The sequence below is a fragment of the Castor canadensis genome, chromosome 4, assembly GCF_047511655.1.
Source record: "Castor canadensis chromosome 4, mCasCan1.hap1v2, whole genome shotgun sequence".
Lineage (NCBI taxonomy): Eukaryota > Metazoa > Chordata > Mammalia > Rodentia > Castoridae > Castor > Castor canadensis.
In genome coordinates this window covers 96,346,136-96,358,790 of record NC_133389.1, presented here as the reverse complement: position 1 = coordinate 96,358,790, position 12,655 = coordinate 96,346,136, and the positions used below count along the sequence as shown (strand labels likewise).

The window sequence follows — 12,655 nt, the reverse complement described above, 5'->3', positions numbered from 1 at the left end:
ATGCATTCACTTGTGTATAAGCATTTGAATGGGTTCCATTTGTGCCTACTACACATGGATTTACTGTGAATATTTGTCTACACATTCTTGTATGGATTCATGTTTTAATTTATTTGGGTGGATAAATCAAATGCTAGCTCTACTTTTAATATCTTAAGAGACCATGGATTTTTTTCCAACTTCGTTGTACTAATTTATATTCCTACACATATTTACATATGTTTATATTTATAGTCCTACATTTCCTTGCATCCATACCTACCCTTAGGATGCTTAGTCTTTTAGTTTCAGCCATTCTAAGTCACTTTTCCCCAATATCTAATTGATGTTGATTATTCTTACATTCTTAATTAGCATGAATAGATCTTCTTTAATAAAAGGTCTTCAGTAAAATTTTACCTTTTAAAAAATTGTGTTATTTCTTAATTTTATAGACCTTTAAGAATTATATGTAAATTGTGGGCATAATTCTTTCATTGCATTTATGATTACAAATATTGTCTCATTGTCTGAGCCTATCTTTTTACTATCTCACCAATGTCATCTAAAAATGTTTTAAATTTTAAAGAAATTCACTGGATCAATTTTTTAATGGATTTTTTTTGTTATAATATTGAAAAATCTTTGTCTAATCCAAGATCATGAAGATTTTTTTCTGTTTATTTCTAGAAGTTTTATAGTTTTTGTTTTATATTTAGGCTTTTGTCTGATTTTCAGTTAAGTTTTGACATGATTTTCAGTTAAGAGGTGGATGAAAATATTTATATGTACATTCATTGTTCAAGTACCATTTGTTGAAAAAACTGTATTATTTATTAGAGAAGTCATTGAATTTTAATAAAAAATTACTTGCTGATACTTGCGTGACTCTGTTCATGACTTACTGTTCCATATTATTGATGTATAGATCTATTATTTTGGAACATTACACTGTCTTAATAGCTATCATTTTATACTACCTTGAGATATGATAACATAAGCTCTCCAACATTGTTTGCACTAATCATGATCTTTGCATTTTTACATTAATATTTGAAGCAGCTTGTCAATTTCTACAAAATGCCTGCAGGATTTTTATTGGGACATATAAATAATTTATCAATTTAAGAAAAAATAATGTTTTTAACAGTGTTGTATTTGCAAGCCAGGAGTAATAAGTATGTGTTTATTTATTTAGATTTTTGTGTATTTTTACTATTGATTTTTTATAGTTTTCAATATCACATGCTTTTTCTTCTTTTTATTCATATTTCATATTGGGTTTTGCTATTGAAATTTTTTAAATTTAAATTCCTAATTATTTATTATTAATACAAATAATTATTTTTATAGCAATCTTATATATTTCAATTATACTGTTTATTTATTAGTTCCAGAATATTTTGGGGGAGGAGTAAATTTGCTTAGACTTTTTACGTGCAGTATTTTGTCATCTGTAACTAAATTGTTCGAAGTGAATGCTTTTTACTTTCTTTTACTTGCCTTATTAATAGGTTTTAGAATCCAGGATAATGAGTGAAAGTAGTGAATGGGTACTCTTATCTTGTTCCTGTTTAATTTTTATCCATATTTCTACTCTATGTATCTGTCAGGAGTGAAAGCTATATCTTACCAAGTTTTCTGTACACATTGAGATATTCATATGAATCCCGTTATTCAGTTTGCTAATATGTTGAGTTACATTGATTGATTATTTTAAATGTGAAACCAACCTATATTCCTGGGAAAACACCTATATCATGATGTATAATCTATTTTATTGATCTCAAAGAACCAATTTTTAAATTTTCATTGATTTTTCTGTGTTCTATTTCCTGATTTCTCTTTTGATCCTTAATCTTTTTTCCTTTTCTCTTAGTTTGGACTTAATATACTTTTTCTTTCAGTTTCTTAAGGTATAAGTTGAGGTCATTACCTTGAAATTTGTCTTTTTCATTTTTTTCTTGTAGAATAATTTAGTAGTATAAATTTGTTTATTCTCATAATAATTTCTGAGCTTTTTTTAGGAGATAATTAAGGTAATTGGAAATAGTTTGATCCTTCCAGGTTTTGTTTTTAAGGTTTGTTAGACAGGACTAGAGAAGAGGAGAGTTTAGGATTGATTAGTCCCCACTGCTGAGGAAAAACTTGCAAATAGTTTACTCAGAGTCTCATTAATAAAAATGTTTTTGAAGCTGTCAGAATTAGCTGACATGATTCCTGGGCCTGGGTAAACCTTGGTACTCGTCATTCATGCCTATGCACTTGTCAGCACTTAACCAAAGGCTCTAGGAGGACCTCTGAAGGTACACACAACTCTCTGCTGAGTTCTCTCATTACCATACTCTTCCCTGTGAGATCTATCCACATTGTCTCCTCCTAACTATCCTCTTCTACAGTGCTCACTCAGAGATTTCTCTGGGCTCTATTTGGGGTCCTTTGTGCTGATTGTGGTCATTGTATAATACATATTATTTATTTCCAGCTATCCAGGAATCATTGCTCTTCATTACCTGATATCTTCTTCAGGTTCTTAGTTTTTTTTTTTGAAAGGTCAATTTAGTCACTTCTAGTCCATCTTGGTCTAAGTGAAAGTTTGGTCTTTTCAACATTTATTACCAAAATATGATTATCTGGTTTAATCACTCATTCTTGAACTTTCTGAAGGAAGAGCATGGGTCCTTTGTATTTGTTCTTTGTATTTCCTGTCCAGTACTGAGAACTTGATAAGTGTCTGCTGTATATCTCATGATTTCTTAATATAAATAAATAAGGAAAAGATGTTTTTTGATATTGTTAATCTTATATTTTCCTGGTGATTTTGGTGTATAAAAGTTCAGTTGTTTTTATAAACTGAATGATTAAATAGAATTACAGGTTGAGCATCCCTACTATAAATATCAATATTATCCAAAATCCCAAACTTTTTGAATAATGACATGCTGCCACATGTGGAAAAATCCACACCTGACCTCATGTGCCTGGTAATAATAAAAACTCAGGCACTCTAAAAATATTGTATGACATCACCTTCAAACTATGTGTATAAGCTATACATGAATCAGTAATGAATTTTATGTTTGGATTTTCTTCTATCCCCAAGATATTTCATTATTTGTATGTAAATATTCCACATTCTGGAGAAATCAAAAATCTAAAATACTTCTGGGATCAAGCATTTTGGATAAGAGGTACACAACCTCTACACTTAAACTACTAAACACATACATTGCAAATGTGAATGGTGATTTAAACTTTTAAAATAAACTCTAAAGCACATTATGATAATCCACATACTGAAATGGTTTTATGTGATAACTTCTATCATTTCCAAGTAATACTAATCCTTATTTTCAAACAAAACTGGACATTGACATTTGAACACAAATAACTCTGCTATGAAAATATATTTTAATTTATTCCAGGTGATTGTCAAATCTGGGCCAGGAACTTTCCTTAGTCTGGCAGTTTATGACAATTACATCTTCTGGTCAGATTGGGGCAGAAGGACTATCTTGCGTTCCAACAAGTATACAGGAGGAGATACAAAAATTCTTCGTTCTGATATTCCACATCAACCAATGGGAATCATAGCAGTTGCCAATGATACCAACAGCTGTAAGTTACAGTAGAAATAAAAATCCTAATTAAATTATCTCTCAAAAATTTATCTGTGTTTTCTAGTAATATAAAATTTGTTTTCTCATTTATTTTGGGGATAGTGTTCAATATTTGAGTACTTATTATGTCAAAATTCCCTGAAGTGTTTAAGTAAATTCCATATTTATTTATCACTAGAAGAACAATTCATTTTTAATTATTTGTTTCTGAAATTCTTCTGTCTCTCTTACTCTTCTTATTTTTGAAAATCCAAACTGAATTGTTTCTAGGATAATGAAACTTCCTGATATGCTTTGCATCTAAGCTTACAATTTATCTACTCATTGTAGTATATACAAATATGCCATTCTTAATTTTAATGTAGTTTCTAAGGACACTAGTTCATTTGATGTCATGGTATTATTGAAACTATATTAGAAAGATATACTCATTCATGTTACAGATTTTTCTAATGCACTCATTGTTTGGAATGTTTTCAAAATCCTGAATGTGCTTTGTTTATGAGTCATCTATAAGAGGTTCAGGCAGTTCAGCAGTTTACAACTTATCTATAATTAACACAGTAGAAAAATTCAATGGAAAATGTTACCAGCAAAGCCTCCTCATTGCAGGTGAACTTTCTCCATGTGCATTATTGAATGGAGGTTGCCATGACCTCTGCCTTTTAACTCCTGATGGGAGAGTGAATTGTTCCTGCAGAGGGGACCGAATATTGCTAGATGACAACAGATGTGTGAGTAAGTAAAGAGAATCAAAAATGGCTCATGCACCTATTGCAATTACTTTAGTGTGTTCGTGAATTTCCAGTCTTCTCCAATATGAAAAATTTGGTGGATTTATATCTCTGTCATTAACAGAACTCAGTTTACCATTCTATGTAGTTATAGCATCATATGACAGATAGTAATAACCTAGACAGTGATAAATACTGTACCCTGTGTTTATGGGCTCAGAGGTATTGGAGCTCACTAAAGAAGTACCTGCAGACAAAGATCACCTGAAAACTTGTAGCTGTGACTTTGAGAATCATTCAATTACAAAATTAATTAAAGCTGAAATAAACCAGAATACAGACAGTAGATCAGTAGCCTTGCAGTAAAACCACTCACAGTCCATCACAGTATGTAAATGAGTGAGAATGGCTCATGCAGCTTATTTGTAATCATTTCCAAACTGTTAATTAAGAATGTAACTTTCCAGCCTTGCAGGATGTTTATACCTCCCAAAGGCATTACAATCTTTAATTAGTACCATTACAATATACACTTATTAACAGCTAAGTTTCCAAAATAAATAACGGTTCAAGTGTTCCAATATTGCCATGAAAAATTAGCAAGGAACATAAAAAGGTTAATTTCCCTTTAACATTGAGTCTATTTATATGTGAGAAAGGTGGGAAGGGAAGCATCTTGTTGGAAACTGGTGATCTCACTCTCAAAATGTGTCATTTTTAACAGTTATTTATCCTCATTTTTTTATCTCTTATCATTTTATCTTAGAAAATTAGCAGAGCTGGATATAGTTGCATTATAAAAACCAGCGTTTTTAATTTTTATGTTCATTTTTCTGGTCTTTATCCATCAGGAGGATCTTTGTTTCTACTGGCTATATACTTTCATATTTTGCAAATTGGTGCCACAACCCAAAAGGACACCTCTTACCAAAAGTAGTAAAAAGTTGTTTGATTATTACCATACCACAGAAAATTAATGATTCAACTGACCTATGAATTTTAAATGCAGATAGCCAATTTTAATAACTTGGGTCACAAATTCCCACTTTTTCTATTGCCTAACACATCTCTGAATTGCTCAGGCAAATGCTTAAACTGTCTTTCAATTTCCTTTGTGGTTTCAGTTGTAGTAGTCTGGTTCTGATGCCATCTGTAAGCCTGGAGTGTTAGTTATGCATGGGAATCACCCGGGTTTCTTTCACAGGTCACAACAGGCCAGTATTAAAACAATGCCTTTGGTCAAAACATCTGGGCTTATTTGTCTTTAGTGGAGGCCTGTTGCTGCAAGATAGTTTATATACAACTACCCCTACTAAGTTATCTGCTTCTCTCTATTGGTGAGAGGGAGTGAATCAGAACAAAAAAATATCATCTTGAACAACCACAATTGCTTTGAAACTATAGAATGATATTGGATTTTTCAGGGATGACAAATTGTAGAGGCAGACTATATCCATTGTATATTTTTCCTGAAATCCTGGGGTCTAGCAGGGAGATTGGAAAGTAACTGTTGGCTCTTCTTGTCAAATTTATCTATGAGAAATGGGAATGTTTCTGGTATATCTATGTCTATACCTGAATGAATTCATCCTGAACCATTCATGAATGTTAATTACTAATACCTACCTGAGGGCAAGGGGGAGAAAACCATTTGTTTTCATAATTGTTCACAAAAAGATGATGTGGTTCCATTCTACACAGCATTATTAAACTTACCAACATCCATAATGAAAATAGAAATAGCAACCATAATTAAAGAAAGTAATTGTTATGTAGGAGAGTTGGAGGACAGATGAACTGAATTTTTGTTTCTAGGCAGAAGAAGAAAATATTCAATTCTATTTCACTAAATAAATATTCCTGAACAAGAATCATGCTCATGTAAAATTTGCTTTTACATAATATTAATACATATATAAATATTTTTACACAATATTAAGTACATATATAAACACATACCTATAAATCATTTCCCCCAAAACAATCATTTTTATCAAACAATAGATATGGCATTTTTCCTCATAGCAAATTTTTTTGGACATAAGGTTGTAAATAGGATATTGTAAAATACAAAAGCAGATATGTCATGAATATCAATAGGACTTCAGTAAGTATCTTCATTTTGTTCATGCTCTAAAGTGAGTATACCCAATAATATTGACATTCTTTTTTGCAGTGCTGTATTTTGAAGTCAGTGCTTTGTGCATGCCAGGCAAGTGCTGAGCATATCACTGAGCTACGTCACCAGCCCCAAACATCCTTTTCAATACTTTTATGTTTAATAGTATTTTTACATTTAAAATTGTTTGCTGCCTCCACTAAAATAGTATTGTACTTTATACTGATTGATAGTGAAGTTTGTACTGCACCAAGAATATTATCTTAAGAAAGTATTATCACTGAAAGAATTATATTAGAATTTGAAAACAGGTACACAGTTATATAAATATTCTATGAAGTTTTAGGAAAAGTAAAAAAAAATAATAAAATAAAACCATGGAAAGTATTAGTGGCTGTTTAATTGAATATTCCTGAAATAAAGCTTAAAAATTTTGATAGCAAATTATAAAATTAAGCTATACTTCCTGCACAGATAAATGAATTCTAATTACCTCCAACATAATTATGTAACATAATTAACATGACTCAGTTTCAACGTGCAATTATTCAATAAACAATGGAGTGAGTTCCTGCAAGCAGACAACACACTCAAAAAATGAATTCTAAAAGTTTGCTAGTGAACCTATTTTTGAAGAATAAAAATAGGCTTATTTTCCACAGTAGAGACCCTTAAAATCAGGGATCACATATAGCTGTAGATAAGATTCTTGTATTTTGTCACTGTTGTCCTATTCTTAGAAATTAAGGAAAATTACATTTTAAACCACATTTTTTAAATCTCTCACTAATTTCTTATGAAAATCCTGACATTCAGAAATGGGACAATGTGACAGTTGAAAGTTGGAGCCCTTAACCATCAGTACACATGCTTTGTAAATTTTCATTGTATTCCAGCAGCTTATCCTTGAGTCCTGTCCATGTTAGTACACGCTGCCATGTGTGCAAGGTACACATGGAATAAGCCCCTGTTCCTCACACATATGGCTAGAGCAAGAGGCTGATGAAGATGATTTTAGCAATTTCAATACTTCTGAATGGTGGAATTTGCTATTAAGGTATCATCAGAATCTAGTTGGGGAGGAGACCATGTTGGAGGTAGGGGCAAATAGTAACCATGCATTTGACTGAGAGGATTTTAAGTTAAATATTAAAAATGGGTATTCCATTCGCTGGAAATTTATAATGTTTTGCAGAACATATAATAGATTCTAATAAGAAAACACCAAAACACTCTCAGAATGTTCAAAGCAAATTTATCTGGCTATATTTTGAAGAAATAAAGATACTCTAGATTCAGAGTTATCCAAAATTAAACTGCTGTTTTTCCTCCATACATATAGTCACCAGATAGTTAATAAAATACATCAATGGGCAAAAAAAGAAAAATTCATGCAACTCTTAAGGCACAAACAACTCCCAAAATGCAAAGGAAGAGTCAGAACAACAAAAAGTGTCTCTTTAAATAAAGTGTGCCCTTTATTTGATTTTATATTTATATAAATAATAGTTTTTTTATAACTAAGATTATGGAATATAACTGTCATGGTATCAAAAATGTTTATAATTATACAAAAATCTTGACTTTTTATTTTTTCAGCTAAAAATTCCTCCTGCAATGTGTATTCAGAATTTGAGTGCGGAAATGGTGAATGCATTGACTATCAACTCACCTGTGATGGCATTCCTCATTGTAAGGACAAATCGGACGAAAAACTGCTCTACTGTGGTAAGTGTCCAGTATGGGATGTGCTCATTTCAGAGACTAATTTCTGATTCTTTTGGGTTTTTTTTTTAACTTCTTTTGTTTTTGTGTATAATTTGTTTAATGTCTCTCATTCACATGCAGATCTAAGGCAACTTACGCTTATGTTAAAATTAGGTGCCTTATTTCCTATCCAGGAACCATGATATTCATTGAATGATTTCCTTATGGTATTTCACTAATCAAATGCCAGTTAAGGCAAAGTAGGAGCCTCTCTTTCAAGTTGTTTGGTAATTCATCTTTAGGGACAGGTTTTAGGCTCATATTCCTTTAAAAATAACTCAGAAATATTATGGACATTGCAGGCTTAGTCTGCAGTAAGGTAAACATCTGTTAGTCGGGTTGGTATCACAATATTACTCATTCCATTTTTGCCTGCAGGATAGCATGGGGCTAGTATCCTTTGGTGTAAAATCTGATTGCTTTAGGTTTGCCTCCATGGCTTTCACCAGCTGTGCTTCTGTTGGTTATACCAAGAAACAGTCAATCTCTGTCTCTTTCTCTGAAGGAGAGATCAGCTTTTCTGCCCCAGTAAGCAACTGAGCATTTGGCTGCATTACCATCATCTTTTTCCTGGAAATTTGTTTTTGTGAATCTTTTGTAGTTGCTATATAATTGAGCCAGATTTATTCTGGTCTACAAGACCAAGAGCATTGGTATTATGTGTTATGCAAAATTTAGGAATTAAAATATGAAATTGTTACATTTCATTTCTAATTTTCTCCTTGGTTCTATAATCTGGGTAATAATTATACCTAAATAATCAAAGAAAAGGTAAAATAAGAGAAAGATGTGCTTTAGACAACCCACATGCACTCCTTTATTATAGAATAACACACCTTCACCTAAAGTAACAGGCAAATATAAATTGCCCATGTCTGATCTGTAATGAAAATCTTAGGGATTTTGTCTCATATAATATGTGTACTCCAATGAGTGGCTGTGTTCTACACTATATGAAAATATTAATATATAAAGTATTATAATGATTAGTGTGAAATTTCACATTTACTTGTAGTGGCTTGCAGATGTGTTTCATTGTGTTTCTATCTTCATACAATCCAGATAACATTCACACAGAGCAGGAGTTGGCAAACAGTTTCTGCAAAGGTTTTGCTAGTAGATATTCTTGGTATTGTAGTCTGTGTATGTGCTCTACCAAATAACCTCGTTTATTTTTCAGTGTTTTTCTGCCTAATTTATATATAGTAATTGGACATATTTTTGAGGTATAATGTGGCATTTCAATACATGAATACAATGTATAATGATCAGATAAGGGTAATTGGCATATCTATTGCCTCAGATACATATCATTTCTTTGGATTGGGAACATTCAACGACCTCTCTACTAGCTGTTTTGAAAACTTATTGTTGTCAAGCATAGGTATCCTAGGGTTCAATAGAATATTAAAAGTTATTCCTCTTCTTCACAAAGCCTTTGTGCCCATTAACCATCCTCTCTTCATGTCTTTTTCTACTCTCCTTTTGTCTTTCTCTGGTGACCACTATTGTATTTTCTCCTTCTCTCAGAATCACTTTATCTCCCACATATAAATTAGAGCAGACAGTATTTGACTTTTTTTTGCCTGACTTCTTTCACTTAATATGATGTCCACCAATCCTGTCTATGTTGCTGCAAATTGCAGGATTTTATACAATTATCCATTGATTAATTAATTTATTTAATTTTGCAATACTAGTGTTTGAACTCAGGGTCTCATGCTTGCTAGGCAGGCACTCTCCCACTTGAGCCATTCCCCCAGCTCTTTTTTTTGGCTTTAGTTATTTATTGGATAGGGCACCCATTTTTGCCCATTCCAGCCTTGGATCACAATCCTCCTACACACATCTCACAGGTAGCTAGGATTATAGATATGTGCAAGTACGTCTTGTTTATTTTCTGAGATATGGTCTTGCTAACTTTTTGCTTAAGTGGCCTTGAATTATGATCATCCCAATCTCTGCCTTGAGAGAATAGCTGAGATTAGAAGCTTAAGACTCTGGACAATTTTATTGTTTTGCTAGGTTTCATAACATTCCATCATGTACACAAACCACAGTGATTTATTCATTCACCACCAAGGGACACCAAGGTTGAGTCTATATCTTGACTATTATTGTGAGTACAACTACAATAAACATACACTGCAGATGTCTCTCACATAGAGATTTTAATTCACTTGGATATGTGTCTAGTAGTAGGATTTCTACACTTTTGAGGACCCTCCACAGTGTTCTCCATTATGGCTACTTTACATTCCTGTCAGAAGTGTGCAGGGATTCCCTTTCCTCCACATCCTGGCCAGCGTTTGTTAAATTTGTTGGCTATTTATATGTGTTCATTTAAGAAATGTCTGTTTAGGCAAGTGGCCATATTGAACTTGGCTCTCATTATTGTCACTATCATTTTTCTATTGAGATTTTGGAGTGCCTTATTTATTCTTGATATTAACCCATTGTTGGATGTATTTTGTGCTTTCATTCTTTATTTCCTTCAGTTTTGCTGTGATCTTTGTTATTTTCTTTCTACTAATTCCATGTTTGTATTATTCTTGCTTTTCTAGTGCTTTAATTTATTATAGTTAGGTGTTTTATTTTAAATCTTTCTGCATCTTTTGACATAGCCACTTCTTGCTATAAACTTGCTTCTTACACTGCTCTTGCTGCATCCCATATGTATGGGCATATTGTGTTTTCATTTTCATCTATTTCAAGAAATTTCCATTTTTCTCATTTAATTTCTTAATTGACCCATTTGTCATTCAAAAGAATGTTGTTTAAATCAGTGTACATTTTAAATATACTTTTAGAGAAATTTATTGATATTTAGATGACAGTTACACTGATTCAGGAATACAAATTTTGCTCCTTTTGTTTTTCCTTGTTATAAAAATTCTTATAGAGGCAGGCACTGGTGGTTCAAACCTATAATCTTAGCTACTTGGGAGGCTGAGAATAGGATTAAGCTACAGTTTGAGGGTAGCCTGGACAAATATATATATATATATATATATATATATATACACACACACACACACAAAAATAAATAAATATATAAATAGATAGATAGATAGATATAGAGAGATATATAAATATACACTATGTATATTTGTATACACATGCACACACACACCTTTTTATCCTTATAGACACAAAGGATTTAGGACATGGATGTTAGAATGGCTTGTTATTTTTGAGGTAGAAATTTATTTCTTCTTCATTGAATATGCATTATGTATTTATTCCTGTGCTACTTGACAGAAGAGTGAGAAGCAGTAATGTGGATACAACTTGAGGAAGCCATGGGATGAAGTACTGGGTCAAAAAGGCCTTCGCTGAATGAACTGCTCCTTTGTAGCTGATGAATACTGTAGTTCAGAGTTTTAATACTGCACAGCACTTGTTTTGTGCAGTCACAACCCAGTCATTATAAATGAAATCTGCCTATAGTTTTAATTTTTTACTGATATTTCTATGTAACCTCTAATTGAATTTCTTCTTTTATTCATAAGAAAACAGAAGCTGTCGAAGAGGTTTCAAGCCTTGCTACAGTCGTCGGTGCATTCCTCATGGCAAGCTATGTGATGGTGAAAACGATTGTGGGGACAACTCTGATGAGATAGACTGCAAAGGTAACTTTTTTTTGCATCAGCCTAGAAATATTTTTAGAGCAAGTGTTTCTTGAACTTTTCCAAAGTTTGTTCCTGAGAGCGCCATTCTACATATAAACCGTTTAATAACACCTGTGGAGCAGAATGTGGTAAATGCTTTTATAATAGAACTGGGGATCATCATTTTAAGTGAAGTAAGTCAGGCACAGAAAGATAAGTTCTGAATGATCACATTCACATGTGGAATCCCATGTGGATCCCGTGGAAGTTGAGGGTAGAATTGTGGTTAATGGTTAAGGGTGATTATCAGAGCTGGAAAGAGTGGGTAGGGGAGAAGGGATACATCAGTAGTGGGGAATTTTGATTGTTTGTATACCTTAGCTATTATTAATAATGCTGCAATAAACATGGTTTTGCAGGTGCCTTTGTTGTAACCTGATTCACATTCCTTTGGGTATATCCTTAGGAGTGGAATTGCTGGATCACATGGCAGTTCTATTTTTAGATTTTTGAGGAGCCTTTCCAGTGTGGAGGGAAGGTCGAAAGTGGGTACTAAAATACAGTTAGAAAAGATCAAGAAGGTCTGGTGTATTGCTGAATGGTACACCAATTATAGTTAACAGTAATGTGAAGCATTTTTAATAAAACTAGAAAAAAGATTTTGAATGCTTTTATAATAAGGAAAAGATAATGTCTGGGAAGACAGGTATTTTTAACTTGAAACATTACACAGTATATATTTTATTAAAATATCACATGGTACTCAGTAATATACACAATTTTTATAAATTAGTTAAAATAAATGGAATTTTAAAGCTATGACTG

The 12,655-nt window shown here is 32.3% G+C and overlaps 1 protein-coding gene across 6 annotated transcripts in view; it reads left to right on the top strand.

The window, feature by feature from the left end:
- Lrp1b (LDL receptor related protein 1B) overlaps nt 1-12,655 on the top strand; it is a 1,877,349-nt gene that overhangs the window by 1,578,930 nt on the left and 285,764 nt on the right. For all 6 annotated transcript variants that reach the window (XR_012447185.1, XM_074070662.1, XM_074070660.1 and 3 more), the window contains 4 exons: nt 3,405-3,597; nt 4,212-4,337; nt 8,052-8,180; nt 11,732-11,851. Coding sequence is in view for 5 of the 6 variants with exons in the window: in XM_074070662.1 (XP_073926763.1) it covers nt 3,405-3,597; nt 4,212-4,337; nt 8,052-8,180; nt 11,732-11,851 (568 nt within the window). In the remaining variant the exon portion in view is untranslated. The remainder of the gene's footprint in view (nt 1-3,404; nt 3,598-4,211; nt 4,338-8,051; nt 8,181-11,731; nt 11,852-12,655) is intronic.